The 20,810-nt window shown below is 53.0% G+C and overlaps 1 protein-coding gene across 2 annotated transcripts in view; it reads left to right on the forward strand.

The window, feature by feature from the left end:
- Positions 1 to 363: 363 nt before the first annotated feature.
- Positions 364 to 20,810, forward strand: part of PTPN23 (protein tyrosine phosphatase non-receptor type 23) — a 44,256-nt gene continuing 23,809 nt past the window's right edge. For both annotated transcript variants that reach the window (XM_073334897.2, XM_073334898.2), the window contains exons 1-3: positions 364 to 548; positions 13,870 to 13,944; positions 17,780 to 17,907. In XM_073334897.2, coding sequence (XP_073190998.1) covers positions 465 to 548; positions 13,870 to 13,944; positions 17,780 to 17,907 — 287 coding nt within the window. In that variant the 5' untranslated portion in view covers positions 364 to 464. The remainder of the gene's footprint in view (positions 549 to 13,869; positions 13,945 to 17,779; positions 17,908 to 20,810) is intronic.

The raw sequence follows: 20,810 nt of genomic DNA on the forward strand, positions 1-20,810 counted from the left end.
GCCCTGCCCAGCAATGAGGGAGGGTCCCTAGGGGAGGAGCCTGTGCCCTGCCCCGCCCAGCAGTGAGGGAGGGGCCCTAGGGGAGGAGCCTGTGTCCTGCCCCGCCCAGCAATGAGGGAGGGTCCCTAGGAGAGGAACCTGTGTCCTGCCCCGCCCAGCAATGAGGGCGGGGCCCTAGGGGTGGAGCCTGTGCCCTGTCCCGCCCAGCAGTGAGGGCGGGGCCCTAGGGGTGGAGCCTGTGCCCTGTCCCGCCCAGCAGTGAGGGCGGGGCCCTAGGGGAGGAGCCTGTGCCCTGTCCCGCCCAGCAGCGAGTCCGCGTCAGGACTACATTTCCCATCAGGCGCCGCGGCGGCTTCCGGAGGGCGGTTTCCGGTGAGGCCCCGCGGCGGGCCGGGGGCGGGGACTCGGGAGGCTCCGGGCCTGCTGCGTTCCGGGTGCGGAGCGGCGCCGGCGGAGCGGCCGGGATGGAGGCCGTGCCCCGCATGCCCATGATCTGGCTGGACCTCAAGGAGGCCGGGGAGTTCGGGTTCAACCCGGCCGTGAAGAAGGTGAGGGGGGGGAGCCCCCAGGGGCCAGACTGGGGAGGAGGGGCACGTGTGGGGAGGGGAAGCTGTGGGGGGGGCCGTTGGGGAGGGAGGGGAAGGTGGGGGGGGTGTTGGGGCGGGTGTGGGGGGCCGTTGGGTGTGGGGGGGGTGTTGGGGCGGGAGGGTGGGGGGGTGTTGGGGCGGGGGAGGGCGGGTGTGGGGGGCCGTTGGGTGTGTGGGGGGGTGTTGGAGGGGGAGGGTGTGGGGGGGCCGTTGGGGGTGGGGGGGGGTGTTGGGGCGGGTGTGGGGGGGCCGTTGGGGCGGGTGTGGGGGGGATGTGGGGGCGGGGGAGGGCGAGACTTGTTGACGGGGAGGGCAGGGGGTTGTAGCTGGGGGGTCCTTGTTCCAGCGGATAATCCTGGGGGTGGTCACTGTGGGGTAAGTGTGGGGGGGCTGGGCCTGAGGCCCGAGTCTGCCCCTGCCATCCCCACAGTGGCACATCGGTCCCTATTCCCCACTCCTCCCCCCAGCCTGAAGATGCCCCCCATGCCCAGGGCGGCTGGCCTGGCCGTGTTAGCGAGTGCTCCGGGCCCACCGGCTCTCATTACCCCCTAGCCCCCCCGTGACTGGAAGCTGCACCCCTTGCAAGCCCTGATGCAGCTCAGATGCTCCTGAGGAGGTGGCAGGTGGGGCTGCATTTGCTGGTACCCCCACCCCTCCATGCTCCAAGGCTGAGAGCTGGGAGAGTTTTAAAGGAGTGAAGTGTCTCGTGTCTCATTGAGCCACCCTTTGTCATGAGAGGGAGAGATTTAAAAATCTCTTGTTCTGAGTGAGCAAGACTTGGCCATGGCAAGTAATGTCCTTACCGTGACTTTCCTCGGACCCCACCCATCCCATCACCACATCCTCCCTCTTCTCTCTCCCTCTTCTGGCCTCTGCACCTCAGGATCCGTCCGGTGACACAGCGTACCCCATTGCTGCACATGCTGGGAGAGACAACAGTTGTGAGAGGAGGCCTGGGAAGCTGCCAAGTCCAGCTTGGAGTGGGCTCTGTTCTATGGCTTGTTATTTCTGGTGGGAGTAATTCTCACTGGCAGTGAGATAGCACCAGGGCCTTATGGGATGCTGGTAAATCTGGATCTAAAGCCCGGTTTGGTACCCCTGCTAGATTGAGTGTCTGTCTTGGGTATTTGCTTCCCCTGGGTTTTAAAATGAGGAAGAGACAGTTTCCATCATTCCCATGTGTCTGGACCCAGTGACTTTCTAAGAGAGCAGTATTAATTTAACCCATTTGTAAGTTGCTTTTCATTGGGATAGCTCCGCCCTGTTCAATAAAGCCAAAGTACCAGATATCAATGGTCAAGAGTCCCAACCAGATCAAATGTACTGTCAGAGAGAGGCAAATGGGAGACATAATGACCTTCAAGGGGAACTGCTCCACCAGCAAATGGGATAAAGTCCCAGGTGATGCAAAGAGATGATTCAAAAGGAGGTAGGAGGGGCAGAAATCCCCTAGGAGGGAGCTCCAAATGGTTATGGAAAAGCCTGTCAAAACAGGGTCGCTCCTGCTGTGTGCCCTAAAGGGGCTCGAGCAGACCTCCTGTGGGAGGATTTCATAACACGGACCCTCGATTGCTAGAGTTCGATGCCCAGTTCGTTCAAACTATAGGTGTGTCTACATAGCCTGTGTCAGCATAGCCCTTTAGGGTGTAGACAGACTACACCAACGGGAGTTTTTCTGCCAGTGTAGGAACATCACCATTCCAAACGACATTAGCTACCTCGACAAAGCCCTCTTCTGTTGGCATAGTTGCATCTACACTGCAGGTTTTGTTGGCAGAGCTATGTCACGGGGGTGTGTGGTGTGTTTTCATATCCCTGACTGACACAGCTATGACAACATAACTTTGAAGTGTAGACAAGTGGGAGCCATCCTGCCCCATGTCACTGTAATCAATAATGTATTTAATCTAGGCATTTTGAGATTGTCTCAATAATGTTTATTTAATAAGGACACAATCCAGTGTCTGTTAAAGCCAGTGATAACCACAGTGGGAGGCTTGCATTGGCTTTAAGGGAGTTTGAATCAGGTCCTAAGAAAGTAGATAAAAGAGCAAAGGGGCAGCTGTACTCTCAATCTCACATTTTTAGAAACTAGAAGCTTAACTGAGAACTCTTTGCTGCTGTAAAATACTGTGCTATGATAAAGGAGAGGCAGTGTTATAAAGCAGGGACTTGCAGATAGGAGACTTGATCACTGAATTCCTCTGTGTTAGGTCACAGAGAAAGAGACCAGCTTAAATATTGCTCTTCTGTTTGGGGATGTTTTACTTACCATTGTTACCAACAATGCCTAAAATTTCTAGAATTGAAAGATTGGTCTCTGTGACTTTGACAGCAGTTTGTTCAGGGTCAGTTTCATTGTTTCCCTGATAGTGCGGGTCAATTTCTCTGTTGACTTTTCACACAGCAAAAAGGGGGGTGGGGGAAGTGATTGTAAAACAAAAATTGGCCCTGGGGAGTCGGGGCAAGGGTAGTGTCTGAAACTGTCTTAACTTGTTCTTAAATTAACTAGATTTCAAGTGGGCTGTGTCCCTGGGACCCCTCTGTATCTCTATCAATGAGTATGATACTTGCCCATTTTGTATTAACTTTTGTAAAAGAAAATACATGCCCATCTTTGAGATTTGTTTGAGAAATGTTTGGTTAGTATTAATTCATATTATTTTTGTACAATGTGCAAAAATTCTTGTTGCTTTTTGGGGAGGAAGGGCACCTGTCCTTCTATACAGCTTTCAGAGTAGCAGCCACGTTAGTCTGTATTCGCAAAAAGAAAAGGAGTACTTGTGGCACCTTAGAGACTAACCAATTTATTTGAGCATAAGCTTTCGTGAGCTACAGCTCACTTCATCGGATGCAACAATGTAGCTCACGAAAGCTTATGCTCAAATAAATTGGTTAGTCTCTAAGGTGCCACAAGTCCTCCTTTTCTTTTTATGGGATCTTTGATGACCATAAGTAGTTGGGCCTTCCTCAGCTTTTTCTAATGCAGTCCAGAGAGCTGAGTCATGCTTTGCAGGGTGCTGACATGGTAGTGATAGTAAGTTAGAAACAGTCCTTGCCATTCCAGTTTGTCTGCTAGTGCTGGAAAGGAGACTAGCCATCAGTATAACTTCTGCTGCAGTGGATGGAGTGATAGGTGCCTACCTAGAGGAGGGTGGCCTCCAAAACAAGGCATTTTAAAATCACATGGCTGTCTGGCAGGCGTGGCTGCATGTGAGGGGATGCTCTTACCACTTGGTCAGAGCAAGTGCTGTCTCTTTCAGCATGTTTAAACCTCGAGTTTATTCTTTATTTAAAAAAGCAAATCCTGAAAACCTGATATTAATAGAAATACTTTTGTGCAACTCTTCTCTTTATATGTAAAGATTTCCCTGCAGTGTTCACAACCCAGATTTCTCTGCATTTTGCTGGTTGGTACATTAAACAGGAAGTGAAACCACCTAGAAATCAGACAAACTGACTCATCCAATTTTATTACTGAGCGGAGAGATGCAGAAGTGGTGAAAAGTACATTTTTTTAAGTGCCTTCAGTTTTAATAATCTAGGCAATAGTGAGGTATAGCATATTATTTTTAAAACAAATCTGATATTTTTTTAATCTGACAAACTTCAGAGTGTTTACCTTCAGCACTTCTCTTCTTCCCTGTATTTACCTAGAGTGGTGAAGTAGATTGGACTTGCAGTGTATCATCTGGGATCTCAGATTCCTCCCCCTTTTCTGGTTGTGGTTGGGAGGTTGGATAACAGGTCTCAGTTTAAACTCCTGGAGGTTTAGGAGACGCTGCTGGTGAGCGCAGTGGTAGCATCTGTCTGACATCAGTAAGTTCTAAGTCTGGCAAAAGCACTTTTTAAAATCCAACGGTCTCCAAGCCCTTGATGAACACGTGTTCATTTAATCCTGTTCCCCCCACATACACACACATACGTGCACCCTGTGAGGTAGGGGAAACTAAGTAATGGACAGGCTCAGTGGCCTGCTGAGGGCCCCCCTGTGGCTGAGTAGCAGAGTCAGGACTCTTGAGTTCTAGTCCTTGCTCTGCTGCCAAATTGCTGTGCGACCTTGGGGAGTTCTTTGTCTCCCTTTCTGCACCTGGGAAATGGGGATAATACCCACTTACATGGGGCTGAGAGGCTTAGCTGAGTATTGTGACATGCTAGAGCAGAGATGAGCAAACTATGGCCTGTGGGACCATCCTGCCTGGCCCCTGACCTGCTGGAGGCCCCGGCCCCTCTCCCACTTCCTCCCCTCCCTCGCAGCGCAGCTTGGCCCTGCCCACCTCACAGGCTTTCCAATAAGCCTGTCCTGCTGCTCTGAGCGGCCTGGTAAAGGCAGGGGGAGGGGAGGGTTGAATAAGGGGCAGGAGGTCCCTGGGGGCAGTTGGGACAGGGGGTGGTTGGATGGGGCGGAGGCAGTCAGGAGACAGGGAGCGGGGAGGGGGGTTGGATGTGGGGGTCTCGGGGGGGTTGGAGGGGTCCTGAGGGGGATGACAGGGAGCGAGGGGGTTGGATAGGGGGTGGGGTCCCGGAAGGGGGGGCAGTTCAGGAGGGGACGGTCAGGGGACAAGGAGCAGGGGGTTTTGGATGGGTGGGGGGTTCTGAGGGGGGCAGTCAGGGGGTGGGAAGTGGGAGGGGTCGGATGGGGGTGGGGGCCAGGCTGTTTGGGGAGGCACAGTCTTCCCTACCTGGCCCTCCATACCGTTTTGCAACCCCGATGTGGCCCTCCTGCCAAAAAGTTTGCACACCCTTGTGCTCGAGCCTCAGATGGGAAATGCTAGGGAAGTTGATTAATCAGTGAGTACCTGCTTTCCAGCCCCGGGTCCAGTTCTTCTCTACACTGGCTGCTGTGGGTGTTCTTGAGCATGGCTTTATTGGAAGATCATAGGGCAGGTCTTCACTGCAGAATTAACTCCACTTCTAACAAGAGTGTTGTCCCTAATTCTAATCCCATCCCCACACATGAATCCTGGCCTTGGATGTGGCGATGCTTTTAACTCCAGTTGGGTGGCCTCAGGGGGACATACACTAAAACGTGAGTGAGCGCAACTCGTCACTGCTAACACGAGTATGGATACAGGTGTAGCCCCACTTGCGTGCCATTAGTCCTCCAGTGCCTTCCCACAGTTCCACCCCTTGTGCCCAGAAAGGACAGACAAGTTCTCCCATAGTTCACTGGGAAAATGCAAAGCGAGGCTTGGCTTGCTGCAGTGCTAAGAATGCTGGGATGTGCTCCCAGAAGCCTTAGCGCCACACGAAGCGAGCACAGCTCCCATGTGGCATGGCGATCTGAGTGTTGTATTGCCACATGGCCACTCTACTGGCCTCCAGCACTGCCTGGCCACTCCTGCACTAGAACGTCGGTCTCCATGGCCTTCTGCTGCACCTGTTATGAGGGGGCTGCTTGTGGTGGGGACAGCTCTTGAGGTGGATTGATTTATATCAAGGTGGTGATGGCACAGACTGGTGGGACCGCATAGTGTTGCAGGTATGGGATGATTCACAGTGGCTGCAAAACTTTTGCATGCATAAGGCCACTTTCCTTGAACTTTGAGTTGCTTTCCCCCGCCCTGAAGTGCAGGAATACCAAGATGAGAGCTGCCCTGACAGTTGAAAAGTGAGTGGCGGTAGCCCTGTGGAAACTTGCAATGCCTGACTGCTACTGGTCAGTTGGGAATCAGTTTGGAGCGGCAAGTCTACTGTGGGGGCTGCTGTGATCCAAGTAACTGATGCAATCACTAATGTTCTGCTATCAAGGGTAGTGACTCTGGGAAATGTGTAGGTCATATTGGATGGCTTTGTGGAATGGGGTTTCCTAACTGGTGGGGCGATAGACAGAACACACATCCTTATCTTGGCACCGGACCACCTTGCCAACCAGTACGTAAACCGCAAGGAGGACTTCTCAACGGTGCTGCAAGCACTGGTGGATCACAAGGGATGTTTCACTGACATAAACGTGGGATGGCCGAGAAAGGTGCATGACGCTCGCATCTTTAGGGCTGTTTGAGCAGTTGCAAGAAGGGACTTACTTCCCAGACCAGAAAATTACCATTGGGGATGTTGAAATGCCAATAGTTATCCTTGGGGACCCAGCCTACTCCCATGGCTCAGGAAGCCGTACACAGGCAGCCTGGATAGTAATAAGGAGCAGTTCAGCTACAGGCTGAGCAAGTGCAGACTGGTGATAGAATGTGCCTTTGGACGTTTAAAAGCTCGCTGGCACTGTTTGCTGACTAGGTCAGACCTCAGCGCAACCAACATTCCCATTGTTATTGCTGCTTGCTGTGTGCTCCATAATATCTGTGAGAGTAAGGGGGAGACATTTATGGTGGGGTGGGAGGTTGAGGCAAATCACCTGGTGACCGATTTTGAACAGCCAGACACCAAGGCGGTTAGAAGAGCACAGCAAGGTGTGCTGCACATCAGAGAGGCTTTGAAAACCAGTTTCGTGACTGGCCAAGCTACGGTGTGACAGTTGTGTGTGTTTCTACTAGCTGCAAACCTGTCCCGTTTGTTGATTTTAATTCCGTGTAAGCCAACCACCCTCCCCCCTTCGATCACAGCTGGCAAAGGAAATAAAGTCACTATTATTTTGAAACCATGCATTCCTTCTTTATTAATTTAAAACAAAAGAGATAACTGACAAGGTAACCTGGGGGCGGGAGGAGGGAAGGACAAGGCCACATTGCTTATCGTAGCCACACTACAAATCAAACTGTTTGAATGACAGCCTTCTGTTGCTTGGGCCATCCTCTGGAGTGGAGTGGCTGGGTGCCCGGAGCCTCCCCCCGCCCATGTTCTTGGGCGTCTGGGTGAGGAGGCTATGGAACTTGGGGAGGAGGGCAGGCGGTTATACAGTGGATGCAGTAGGGGGTCTGTGCTCTTGTTGGCTTTCCTGCAGCTCCAACAGACGCTTCATCATGTCCGTTTGCTCCCCCATTAGCCTCAGCATTGCCTCCTGCCTCTGCTCTTCGCGCTCACTTAATGCTTTCCTGGCCTCTGCCACTGAATGGCTCCATGCATTAAGTTGTGCCCTATCAGTGCGGGAAGACGGCATGAGCTCGGAAAACATGTCATCGCGAGTGCGTTTTTTTCCGCCTTCTAATCTGCGATAACCTCAGGGACGGATATGATGGGGGAGCATAGAAACATTTGCACCTGGGGGGAGATAAAAAGGGAGAGTAAAATTTAAGCTGCTATGTTTCTGAGAACAAAAGGGAGACTCTTTCACAGTGAATCAAGCAATTCACAGCAGACAGCACGTGTGCTTTAGGTACGAGGTCACATTTTGCCTTTTATATTGAGTGCCTGCCGGTATGGTGGCACATCACAAACTGCTGGGCAACAGAATTTGGTTTTTAGGCAGCCATGGTAAGCCTTTTGGTATGTGGGGTTGGCTTCTTCCGCCTTCATAACATGCAGGAATGGTTTCAAACTGCAGCGCCCTCCTTTCCCAGAGCAAGCAATGCTGGTTGGGCTTCACATTTAAAAGGAGAGGCTGCGGTTTTTGGGTGGATGTGCAGCACACACCTCCCCCCACCCCACCGCATGGCTATTCTCTGGGATGATCCCTTCACCCCTTCCCCTGTGGTGTGGCTATTCTCTGGAATGATCCCTTTTAGCCAAGCGCAAACAACCCAGCATGAACGGGGTCCTTTTACTGTTCCCTTACAAAAATTCCCCTATTTCAACCAGGTGACCATGAATGATATCACTCTCCTGAGGCTAAGATATAAAGATACAGACCAAATGTTGCTTGAATGCGACCAAAACCCAGGACCATTCGCTGCCATGCTTTGTGCTGCAGTGATTCCAGACTACTTGCTACTGGCTTGGCATGGTAAAGTGTCCTACCATGGAGGACGAAATAAGGCAGCCCTCCCCAGAAACCTTCTGCAAAGGCTTTCAGAGTACCTTCAGGAGAGCTTCATGGAGATGTCCCTGGAGGATTCCTGCTCCATCCACGGACACATTAACAGACTTTTCCAGTAGCTGTACTGTCCGTGAATGCATCCCAATTCTACAGGGGAAATCAAACATTAAACACTGTTGTGTTTAAACCCTGTACCGTAGTTACAAATGTGTACTCACCAGAGCTGCCTTCTCCGGCTTCAGGGTTGGGGATCCCGACTTGGGAGGGTATTGGCTCCAGGGTGATGAAAAGGTCCTGGCTGCCGGGGAGAACGGATTCACTGCTTGCCTGCTGCACATTCTGCTCCTCCTCCCTGTTGCATGAGACTCCCCCCTTGCAGGTGTCCACAGACAGTGGTGGGGTAGTGGTAGGGTCCCCCCCTAGAATGCCATGCAGCTGATCATAGAAGTGGGATGTATGGGGCTCTGACCCGGAGCGACCATTTGCCTCCTTTGTCTTTTGGTAGGCTTGCCTGAGCTCCTTGACTTTCACGCGGCACAGCTGTGTGTCCCTGTTGTAGCCTCTCTCCACCATGCCCTGTGCGATTTTGGCATATATATTTACATTTCTTCTTTTCGATCGGAGTTCAGCCTGCTAAGATTCTTCTCCCCATACAGCAATCAGATCCAGCGTCTCCTGTTCACTCCATGCTGGAGCTCGTTTGCGATTCTGGGGGGACTGCATGGTCAGCTGTGCTGCTGAGCTCCCCGTGCTGACCAAACAGGAAATGAAATTCAAAATTTCCTGGGGCTTTTCCTGCGTACCTGGCTAGTGCATCGGAGTTCAAAGTGGTGTCCAGAGCAGTCACATTGGAGCACTCTGGGATAGCTCCCGGAGGCCAATACCGTAGATTTGCGTCTGCGCTACCCCAAATTCGACCCAGCAAGGTTGATTTTAGCGCTACTCCCCTCACCGGGGAGGAGTACAGAAGTCGATTTTAAGAGCCCTTTAGGTCGACGGAACGGGGTTGGTTGGATAGACACATTCATTTTAAAATCGACCTAATGCGGCTAAATTCAACCTAACCCCAGGGCTTAAAACTGACCTAATGCAGCTTAAATTCGACCTAACCCCTGGTGTAGACCAGGGCTAAGTCTCTGGAAAATGAGTCTCCTAAATTACTTAGGCTGACCTGTTCTGCCATATTTATAAAGTCTGACCTCAAAGTTTTTCCCCTAGTTCTTCTTCTTCTAGAAAAGCAGCCTTTAACTCAGTTTTTGACAGAGGCTCATGGATTCAGCATAATTATTTTTTTTTATTTAAATGTATTGAGATTATAATTTTAGGCCTTCACATGTTTTTTATTAGATTCAGATTCATTTTAAGCAGGTGTACTTTTAAAAAGAAAAATGAATGATAATTTAAATAACAAAATCAAAATATCCAATTTAAATCAAAATCCCATATTTAAAAATTGTTTTGTTTTCAAATAAATTTTGTTTTTATCCACCCTTAAGAAAAGAACTGAAGCCACCAACTCATGACATCCCTGTCAGTGAGCAGTTGGGGATAATGATAGCTGTGAGTCATGGCTTGGCTGGGCTGGGCTAGATTTGAACCCAGTGACCTAGAGGACAGGTTTCTCTCACTCTGACTAGATCTACCCATAAACTCTGCTCTGCCCGTGGGTGGGGACGGCCTGCAGTCTGGGGTTAGTTGCTTTCCTCTTCATCCTGCTGACCTTGTGGCACATACTTAGGAGCCTTTGCTGTGACTCATCCCACCAGATGTCACAGGAAGCAGTGTAATATAATGGTTATAGTAGGGCCACTGGGCATTGGACTCCTGCTGTCTATTCCTGCCTCTGTTGTGTGGCTTTGGGGCAAGCTGCTCATCCTTTGGGTCTGTGCAATGTGATTGACTTGCCCACCCTGGGAGGGTGTGCAGCTTAGGTGTTTGTGAAAGCCCTCTGGGATCCTAGGGACTGGGTAAGTGTGCAGGGTATTGCCAGGTACATTGTGTTCCACGCTGGTTTTTCAGGCTGTTCTGTCTCTCTCAGAAATCCTTTCTCCCCTCCAGAGTCTGGGAAGGCTGCCGAATCTTCAGTTCCCCTCCAGAGAGCTATTGACCTCTCTCACTTAGTGCCCCTGTGTGTTATTCATTCGGACCCTAGGTTTGCCAAGACAGTTGGACCCCCACAGATCTCTAGCTGGTGTCAGTCCCTTCCCCCAAACCACAGCAGGCAGCTTGATTTCTTACCAGTGTGGAGCTATGTCCCTTCAGTCAAGGGTAGTACGTGTCTGCAATCACCAGCCTCAGTCTCTCTAACACTGGACAAGGACAGTCTTTCTCCAGCTGGTTTGCTGCCAGCTGGGCATGGCTGGGTCCTCTTCCCTTGAGCATTACTCTCACAATCCTTTGCCCTCCTGTAGCACTGGCTGGGGATCTCTGAGAGCTCAGAGCCTTCATTAAGCCCCACGACCCTGCTACCCCCTCTGCGTGCTGAGCCTCCCCATGTAACAGGGGACTGGCTTGCCCAAAGCCCCATGACACATCAGTGCCAGAGCCCCAAATAGACTCCCTGTGCCCTGGCTTCTAGTCCCCTATGCTGGGCACTAGACTGGACTCCAGTGGAGTCCTCGCTCTGCCCAGGCCAGGCAGCTGTGTGCTCGTAGCTCCGAAGGGTCTAGCTCGCTGCTCTAGTCACAGTCTGCGTGACGCAGTCAGCATCGCTACCTTCTGTGGGGCCCGGACGGCCAGCCCCGTCCTGTGCGTGAGCCACGCTGGTCCTTAAGCAGCTGCTCCAGCTGCGGGAGTGCAATGCACGCCCCTAATGGGAGCATGCCGCGTCCAGCACCTGAGGGCACCCAAGAAATGGACGATCCCTCAGGCGCTCTGCACAGTGAACAGCAGATCAGTTACCCGCTGCAGGCATCTCTCGTGGAGAAGTCACCTGCAGTGCCCAGGACCCACGTGGTGCTGCGCAGACAAGCTAAGTGAGGTTGGAGAGGGTCGGGGGGGAATCTCCAAGGTTCTACGGGCGATGCCTCGATGGCTCTCCTCACTCTCGAGTCAGGACCGCTTCCGCACCTCGGCGTGGTCGTGGGGGCACTGTGCTGCAGGAGGCACCATCTTTCCCATCAGACGCAGAACCATCGCGCTGGCCTCGTGTGGTCGCTCGAGATCCCAGGGGCTGTATTACCTCCAGTGTTTTGGATGGATTTCAGTCCTGAGGACTACCTTTGTCATAAAAATAAAGGGAAGGGTAACCACCTGTCTGTATACAGTGCTATAAAATCCCTCCTAGCCAGAGGCAAAACCCTTTCACCTGTAAAGTGTTAAGAAGCTAAGATAACCTCGCTGACACCTGACCAAAATGACCAATGAGGAGACAAGATACTTTCAAAGCTGGAAAGGGGGGGAAGCAAAGGGTCGGTCTGTCTGTCTGTGTGATGCTTTTGCCGGGAACAGATCAGGAATGCAGTCTCAGAACTTCAGTCAGTTAGTAAGTAATCTAGCTAGAAATGCGTTCGATTTCCATCTGTTTAATGGTTGGTAAAATAAGCTGTGTTGAATGGAATGTATATTCCTACTTTTGTGTCTTTTTGTAACATAAGATTTTGCCTAGAGGGATTCTCTGTTTTGAATCTGTTTACCTTGTAAGATATTTACTATCCTGATTTTACAGAGGTGATTCTTTTACCTTTTCTTTAATTAAAATTCTCCTTATAAGACCCTGATTGATTTTTCATTGTTCTTAAGATCCAAGGGTTTGGGTCTGTGTTCATCTGTACAAATTGGTGAGGATTTTTCTCAAGCCTTCCCCAGGAAAGGAGGTGTAGGGCTTGGGGGGATATTTTGGGGGAAGACATCTCCAAGTGGGCTCTTTCCCTGTTCTTTGTTAACACGCTTGGTGGTGGCAGCAGCATGTGGTTCAAGGACAAGGCAAAGTTTGTACTTTGGGGAAGTTTTTAACCTAAGATGGTAAGAATAAGCTTAGAGGGTCTTTCATGCAAGTCCCCACATCTGTACCCCAGAGTTCAGAGTGGGGAAGGAACCTTGACAACCTTTGTCTCCCGAATCTTCCCTGCAGATTCTCTTTGAATCTGGATTCTCATGTTGCTGTGTGCTGGTAAACAGCTGCTGGGTTTCATCCCAGAGGTAGCTGCATTTCAGAGCTGAGCGGTGTTGGGGCTGAAAGCTGAGGAAAGGCATTCGTTATTTAAGCTTGGGCTGGGTAAAGCACTGGAGGCTGCACAGGAAGGAACAATCCAAGCCTGGCTGCTCGGGGGGAAATCAGAGAATGAGTGCCATCAGACATGGGCGGTGGGGATGCTTTACTGGGCCCCGTGGAGAAGAGAGCCAGGATCGGTTTTGATTTGCACAGTGCATGGTACTTTACAGGCACATCGGAGACAAGGTCCCAGCCCTGAGGATCTTGCCTTCTGACCTAGACTGATGCCTCCAGAAGCTCTACCATGGTGGGGAGGGGAGAAGGGGAATGTGACGGGAAAGCTGAGTCGTAGAAGGGAGCTGGAGGAGCATGCAAAGGTTGATAGTTACATGTGGGCCTGTCTTACATACAGGACACTTAACAGGGTATCTGGGAGCCTGGCTCAAGCGTGCAGCTTCCAGTAGCCATGGCAAATCTGTGCGATGAAAGGTTGGCAGCCCACTGCACAAGAAGCTGTGCCGAAACCTTTCCCCTGTCCAGCCCCTTGCTGGACAAGTGAAGATGCGGCATGTGTTGCTGCTTGAGCAGGCCTGTCACCTGGGCAGTGGTGGCCAATTGCTGCAGATTCACGTTGGCAGCATGCTCTTCTTGGCCGCTCACGCTGAATATGGCTACTTAAGTCAAAGATCAGCCATGGTCCCTGTTAAGCCTTTGCCACAGGAGGGAACAAGTCTGCAGGCTGGGTCCGAAATTCCATTGACTTCTGTGGGCTGAGGTGTGTCTGACCAGGGCTGGGGGTGGCCAGCTGAGCTCAGGCTGTGGAGCTCCTTCTGCAAAAGGCCTGGCTCTGGCTTGTAGACTGCGGGGAAATAGGGGCACCCGCTGTCTGAGGAAATATACGGGCTCCTTCAAAGTGGAGGTGGCTGCCATGTGCTGTTGGCTGACTGGCTGTGTGGGGGCAGCACAGGGAACTGGTGACACGTTCCTGGCCTTGCAGGGGGGCTTTCACTCTCCTGCTCTGAGCTCCTCTCCCTCAGCAAAGACAGAAACAGCCTGGCCTGTGCAACACCCCAAAAGCCCAACCCCGAGTGTCCCCGCCACCCTTCGTGCAGAGCTCTTTCTTGGGGCTTCTGCTGCCCCTCTTGCTGCCTGGCTTCTCCAGCAATGCCCGGGCAGCTCTGCTCCGGGGAGTGGTGTTCGATTTCTCCTCTACGCACCAGTCCTAGACACAAGCTCTGATTAGTTTTTTCTCCCTCCAGTTTGTTCTGAAGAACTATGGCGAGAATCCCGAGAGCTACAATGAAGAGCTGAAGAAACTTGAACTGCTCCGGCAGGTAAGTGTGCCCTGGCGCTGTGTAACGGCGCTGCGAGGCGGGGCAGTCACGTGGGGAGACAGTCCCTGCCCAGAGCGCACCGTCAAGCTGGGGCTGACAAAGGTTGGCAGGGAAAGTGACTTGCCCAAGGGCAGGCCAGTGGCTGAGCCAGGAACTCCTGATCTCCTGGCCACAGTCCACGAGAGAGAGCCAATGGTTCTCTTGTGTGTGTGCTGGGTCTGCTCCCCCACCCGGGACCCTCCAGGGGAAGCTTTCTGTATGTGAAACCTCCACTGCCTTGCTGGGAGGGGACCCAGGCACAGTGTGAACTGAATACAGGTGAGGGAGCCCCAGCCCTGGAGCCTATAGCCCTCCAGCTGCATGGGCAGCGGCAGGGGTGCTCGCCTCCCGCGCCCCCTGCCGGAGTGCCCGCGGTGGGGTCGGGGGATTGGTTCTCTTTGCGCTCCGTGGCCTGCTCGGTGCTGGAGTCAGTGTGAACAAGGGGACCTGTCAGTGCCGTTTGTGGAGAGGGGGGTGTTCAGTGCTGTGGACACCGGTCCGTTGGGACCCTCACAACTCCTCACACACAGCAGCAGCCCCTTGGGATTTTAGACCCCTCCGGTGGGGAAGGCGTTTGAGGCCCCCCTAGAGCTACTTAGAGCGCAGCTCCTTCGACAGCCCCTGCAGTTACTGTGGTTGGGCCCTGGCAGCACAAAGATCAGCGCTAGGGGTCTCACGAGATTGGGGGGAGAGGAGGTTCCTTAGTGGGGGCAGGGAGGCTGGTTCCTTCTGCAAGGGCAAGTGGCCTTATAGAGGAGATCTCGGGCGGAGGGGCAGTGGGGGGGCTACCCCTGCAGTGGGGAATTGCAACAAGGCCCCTCCGTGCCCCCACCCTCATGATGCCCCTGTCAGGCACATCGTAGGCAGGGCTGAAGGAGAGGCAGGTAAATGATGGTGGGAACAGGAGGGCTGGGCAGGGCTCCTGGCTGGCAGAGTAGAGATGCTCCCACCCTCTGTGGCCCTGGGGTTTGCAGGGCCGCCCGGCACAGCCAACAGTGGTCACTGCTGGCCCCCTCTGGAGTTGAACCAGGGACCTAGGGGAAGGAGCTGCCTGCCGTGGTGGCTGTGATGTGAATCCCAGAGCTGAGCTGTTGTGGGTGGCTGACGCGAGTTCCCAGAGACGTTTGTGGGGCGCTGCGATAAGGTCAGCGCCACTCACAACAGCTGAGCTCATCAGCGGGAGAAGGACCCTGGGACGGGGGGAACGTTTCCAGCCAAGCCAGACACTGGAGTTCGTGCACCTGCTTCAGCTGAGCCCGAAACGCAGGCAGCCAAAGCCGGAGAGGGCTGTCTGGCCCAGGGAATTGGTAATAGGGCGTTCACATCTCGAGGGCCAGGTCAGCTCCCAGCCAGTCTTCTCCATCGCGTGGTGAAGTGACATTCCCCCCAGCTGATAAGTGTCTGTGTGATCAGCGGCGCTTCCCGCAGGCAGGCCCAGGACGGAATGGGCCATGGAAACCCAACTGCCCCGTAGGGAGACAGCGCAGGGGAGGCGACCCGCTCGTTGCTGTGGATAAACGGAGACTGTCATTGCAAGGCACCTTTTAGCGTAACCACGCAGGACTGCCGTCGTGCCCGCTTTCCACAGCAGCAGTGTGGTCAACCCAGCCGGAGTGACCGGAGTTACCTGAGCCATAATGACCAGCTTGAAAACCCAGAGGGAGAAACGTCAGGGTTATGCCATTAGCTTTCTCCTGTTCTGTGTGTGCGGAGCCCTGAGGTGGGGCCTGCTTATGGGGGGGTATTAAGGAGCAGCTTGGCCTGGCGCAGAAATAAACTTCTGCATCCAGCCAGGCCAAGCCAAGCGTGTCACTAAGGTGCAGCACCACTGGATCCTAGCACCTGGTTGCCCAGATGATGGAGCACTGCGGTTAGCACTCACTGGGAGAGGTTTGCTCTCTTCCGTTCTTGTGGCCATGCTGCGAAGGAGAGAGCGCCAGCCGTTTCCCACAAGGCTGTGGCTGAGCTCTGACGCTGTTGAGTGATTGCTTCGGCACTCCACCGGGGAGTGATGAGTGAGCACATTCCTCTCTGCTGGAAAAAGTTATGCTTTTCCTGCCCAGCTCCCAGGACAGGGTCTCTGCTTTCCCAAAGTCACTCCCTTACTGGGAGGGGAATCTCTCATTCATTTGTGCTCCAGTGGTGCTTTGAGGCTCAGCTGAGATCGGAGTCCCACTGTTCTGGGCACTGTTCAGAGAGAGATGGTCCCTGCCCTGAAGGGCTGGCAGCCGAAATGGATCAGACTGAGAGAGGGTGGAAGGGGTCACAGAGACACAAAGGGGGAAAGTGACTTGCCTGTGGTCACCCAGCAGGTCAGTGGCAGAGCCAGGAAGAGCCCCCAGCTTTCCTGAGTCCCAGTCCAGTGCTCTGTCCACTACACCGCACTGTCTCTAAAATTCTATAGTAAAAGATCCGTGACAAAACCGCTCCTGAGGGAGTGTGGTCTAGTGGTTGGAGCTGGGACACGTGCAATCCAGAGCTCTGTGTGATCTTAGGAAAGTCCCTTCACATCTGTTTCTTCCTAATCTGTAAAATGCAGTTCATCACCTTGCCTCCCGTGACACAGGAACATAGGAGCGGCCAGGCTGGATCAGATCCACAGTCCGTCTAGTCCGCTAGCCCCTCTCTGGCAGGAGCCAGCACTAGCTGTGTTGGTGGAAGGATCCCACACCTGCTTACTGTGGGTTGTCTGGTCTCCTGATCTCTGACAGAGATTGGCTTAAGCCCTGAAGCCTGGTTTTTAAAACCCCTTCCAGAATTCTGCTGTTAATGCTGAGAGCACTAAGTGATCCAGCTGGCCATATGTAGCGAGTGACCCAGCTCCGTTAGCTCTCTCCGAAGCTCCTTGCAGCCCTCCCTGGTTCCCATTAACCTGACTGTCATTTGTCAGCTTTGTAACTCTCAACTCATGCGCCCCCCAACCCCCCTCTTCCAGATCACGAATTAATCCATTAGACAACACGGGACTTGGAGTGGAACCTGCAGCGCTTGCTGTTAACCGTTCGCTGTGCTGAAATTGACCATTGAATCCTACTTTTCCTGTCTCCGCCCATTTCTGGTCCATGATAACACTTTGCCTCTTCCCCATGATGACTTAGCGTCTTTGACAGCCTTTTGTGTGGGACCTCGTCAGAGGCCTTTTGGCTGTCTAAGCATATCATCGCTGGTTCTCCTGTCTCCCGCCCTTTCCTGACATGCTCAGAAAATTCCAGGAGATCAGCAAGTCCGTTTTCCTTTGCAGAATCGGTGCTGGTTAGTCCTCCTCAGTCATGAGCGGCCAGGTGGTTTGTTTTTAGTGATCATTTCACCCAGTATGCCCAGGACGGATGTCAGGCTGACACCTGGCGTTTAATGGAGCAAAGTACTTTGAAAGCCTTGGGCTGAAGGCATTGTGGGGCGGTGGGTGCCTCCTGAGTTTGTGACATACTTGGCTGCCTTCAGCTCCAGAACAGAGAGGCCCGAGGCCTCTCCCGAGCCTCGCGTAAGAAGCACTTTGTTGCAGTTGTACCACTGGATTGGCAAACTGCCTGCCCCATGTGTGTGAAAGGAGTGGGGAGTCTACAGCAGCCTCCCACTCCAGCCCAACCCAGAGGACTCTCTCTGAGAGTGGCTAATACCCTGGCTTCTGTGACTGGGCCCTGGAAAGTCCCTCTGTGGAGTTATTTCAGGGTGATCTCCTGCCCATGATCAGGTAAGTGGATTTCGCTGCCAGCCAAATACAGCCCAGGCCTCTGTCTGTAAGCGTGGCACTGCCTGTTGCCTTGAAGCGCTGCTCCTTCCTCTCCTCCTCCTCCAGAACGCCGTGAGCGTGCCCAGGGACTTCGAGGGCTGCAGCATCCTGCGGAAGTACTTCGGCCAGCTTCACTACCTGCAGAGCCGCGTCCCCATGGGCCCGGAGCACGAGGCGGCTGTCCCCATCACGTGGTAAGCTCACCGGTTTGGTGGGGTTTGTGTGGTGGCAGGGGAGGGAGCAGGTTTCTCCACATCCAGCTATCTGCCCCTGCCAGGGCACCCTCGGCTGACGCTGGGGGCTTGGCTATGATCCATTGGGAGATTCTTTGAGCAACAGGAGGAGAGGAGCTGAAGCTCGGGCTCGCCTGTGGACTCACTGTACTACCTGGCTTCGTCTCTTGCCTCAATTTCCCCATCCAGGTGGGTAGCTTCCTTGGCCCTGGTAATCTGCTGCCTAGACTCCTGTGATGTCCTATTCTTGTAAGCCACCAGCTGTGCTATTCTGGATGGACTGAAGGCATATCCCCCTTAAAATCATAGAATATCAGGGTTGGAAGGGACCCCAGAAGGTCATCTAGTCCAACCCCCTGCCCGAAGCAGGACCAATTCCCAGTTAAATCATCCCAGCCAGGGCTTTGTCAAGCCTGACCTTAAAAACCTCTAAGGAAGGAGATTCTACCACCTCCCTAGGTAACGCATTCCAGTATTTCACCACCCTCTTAGTGAAAAAGTTTTTCCTAATATCCAATCTAAACCTCCCCCACTGCAACTTGAGACCATTACTCCTTGTTCTGTCACCTGCTACCATTGAGAACAGTCTAGAGCTATCCTCTTTGGAACCCCCTTTCAGGTAGTTGAAAGCAGCTATCAAATCCCCCCTCATTCTCCTCTTCTGCAGGCTAAACAATCCCAGCTCCCTCAGCCTCTCCTCATAAGTCATGTGTTCCAGACCCCTAATCATTGTTGTTGCCCTTCGCTGGACTCTCTCCAATTTATCCACATCCTTCTTGTAGTGTGGGGCCCAAAACTGGACACAGTACTCCAGATGAGGCCTCACCAATGTCGAATAGAGGGGAACGATCACGTCCCTCGATCTGCTCGCTATGCCCCTACTTATACATCCCAAAATGCCATTGGCCTTCTTGGCAACAAGGGCACACTGCTGACTCATATCCAGCTTCTCGTCCACTGTCACCCCTAGGTCCTTTTCCGCAGAACTGCTGCCTAGCCATTTGGTCCCTAGTCTGTAGCGGTGCATTGGATTCTTCCATCCTAAGTGCAGGACCCTGCACTTATCCTAATTGAACCTCATCAGATTTCTTTTGGCCCAATCCTCCAATTTGTCTAGGTCCTTCTGTATCCTATCCCTCCCCTCCAGCGTATCTACCACTCCTCCCAGTTTAGTATCATCCGCAAATTTGCTGAGAGTGCAATCCACACCATCCTCCAGATCATTTATGAAGATATTGAACAAAACCGGCCCCAGGACCGACCCTTGGGGCACTCCACTTGATACCGGCTGCCAACTAGACATGGAGCCATTGATCACTACCCGTTGAGCCCAACAATCTAGCCAGCTTTCTACTCACCTTATAGTGCATTCATCCAGCCCATACTTCCTTAACTTGCTGACAAGAATACTGTGGGAGACCGTGTCAAAAGCTTTGCTAAAGTCAAGATACAATACATCCACTGCTTTCCCTTCATCCACAGAACCAGTAATCTCATCATAAAAGGCAATTAGATTAGTCAGGCATGACCTACCCTTGGTGAATCCATGCTGGCTGTTCCTGATCACTTTCCTCTCATGCAAGTGCTTCAGGATTGATTCTTTGAGGACCTGCTCCATGATTTTTCCAGGGACTGAGGTGAGGCTGACTGGCCTTTAGTTCCCTGGATCCTCCTTCTTCCCTTTTTTAAAGATTGGCACTACATTAGCCTTTTTCCAGTCATCCGGGACTTCCCCCGTTCGCCACGAGTTTTCAAAGATAATGGCCAATGGCTCTGCAATCACAGCCGCCAATTCCTTCAGCACTCTCGGATGCAACTCGTCCGGCCCCATGGACTTGTGCACGTCCAGCTTTTCTAAATAGTCCCTAACCACCTCTATCTCCACAGAGGGCTAGCCATCTCTTCCCCATTTTGTGATGCCCAGCGCAGCAGTCTGGGAGCTGACCTTGTTCGTGACCTTCCTCTGCCCTGACCCAGTTCCCTCCACTGGCTCACATACTGCTGAGCTCTACCCCACCTACATCTCCCCTCCTGTCCCTGTGCTCCGCCAGTGCCCCTCCCTGCAGCCCCCTCTCTAGGAATCTCCTCCTTGATCCTGCATCCAGCCACCAATGACTGACTCCCTCCCTCTGCCAGCCTTCCCAATGATCTGTACAATGGAACAAACCCAGACCAAGCTCCGCCAGCCTCACTGTGTCCTTCTCCTGCACCCAGTGTGATCTCGCCCAGCAGCGTGCCTCTGTTCTGAGCCTGCCTGGAACGCCCTGCGGGCAGAGCCACGTCTCTAGTCTCTCCACCAAAGGCCATGCGCATCTGACTCTGGAGAGAGATCTAATACTGTAAGCTGGGGAGAAGAGTATTTCCCTCCCCGGGGACGTGAGGATTAGTGGAGGTTTGTGGAGTACTGGGAGAGCCTGGGATGGAAGAAGCTATTAGAAGTGCAGTGTAGTAACTGAGAGTTTTTTATAGCACCTTTCAGCCAGCGATTGCACTTCCTGCCGCAGCTGGGATTTCAGTGCGTTAGGGTGCAGCGATGGCCCTAGGGGGCACAGGACTGACCAAGAGGGATGGTTTTACGCCGCCTGGTGGCAGTGGTGGAGGCTGGGCTTTGGGGCTTGTGGCTCGAGAGTGAATTTCAGCCCCTGGGGCTGCTTGCTGGCTGCTCTCCGTTGATGTGTAGAAACACACCTTCCTGGACAGAGCAGCACGTGTTCTCTGTCCCTGCCTGGTGTTCAAAGGCATGGCCAAGCCAGGGGAGGGAGATCGGTCGCTTGTCTCTGCCAAGGGACACCCCAGTTAGTAGAGCCCCTCAGGTTAAAATCCAGTCTGCGGCTTTGGCGTGTGAAACTGAAAACACGTTCAAA

This window comes from Lepidochelys kempii, chromosome 2 (genome assembly GCF_965140285.1).
Source record: "Lepidochelys kempii isolate rLepKem1 chromosome 2, rLepKem1.hap1, whole genome shotgun sequence".
Taxonomy (NCBI): Eukaryota; Metazoa; Chordata; order Testudines; family Cheloniidae; genus Lepidochelys; species Lepidochelys kempii.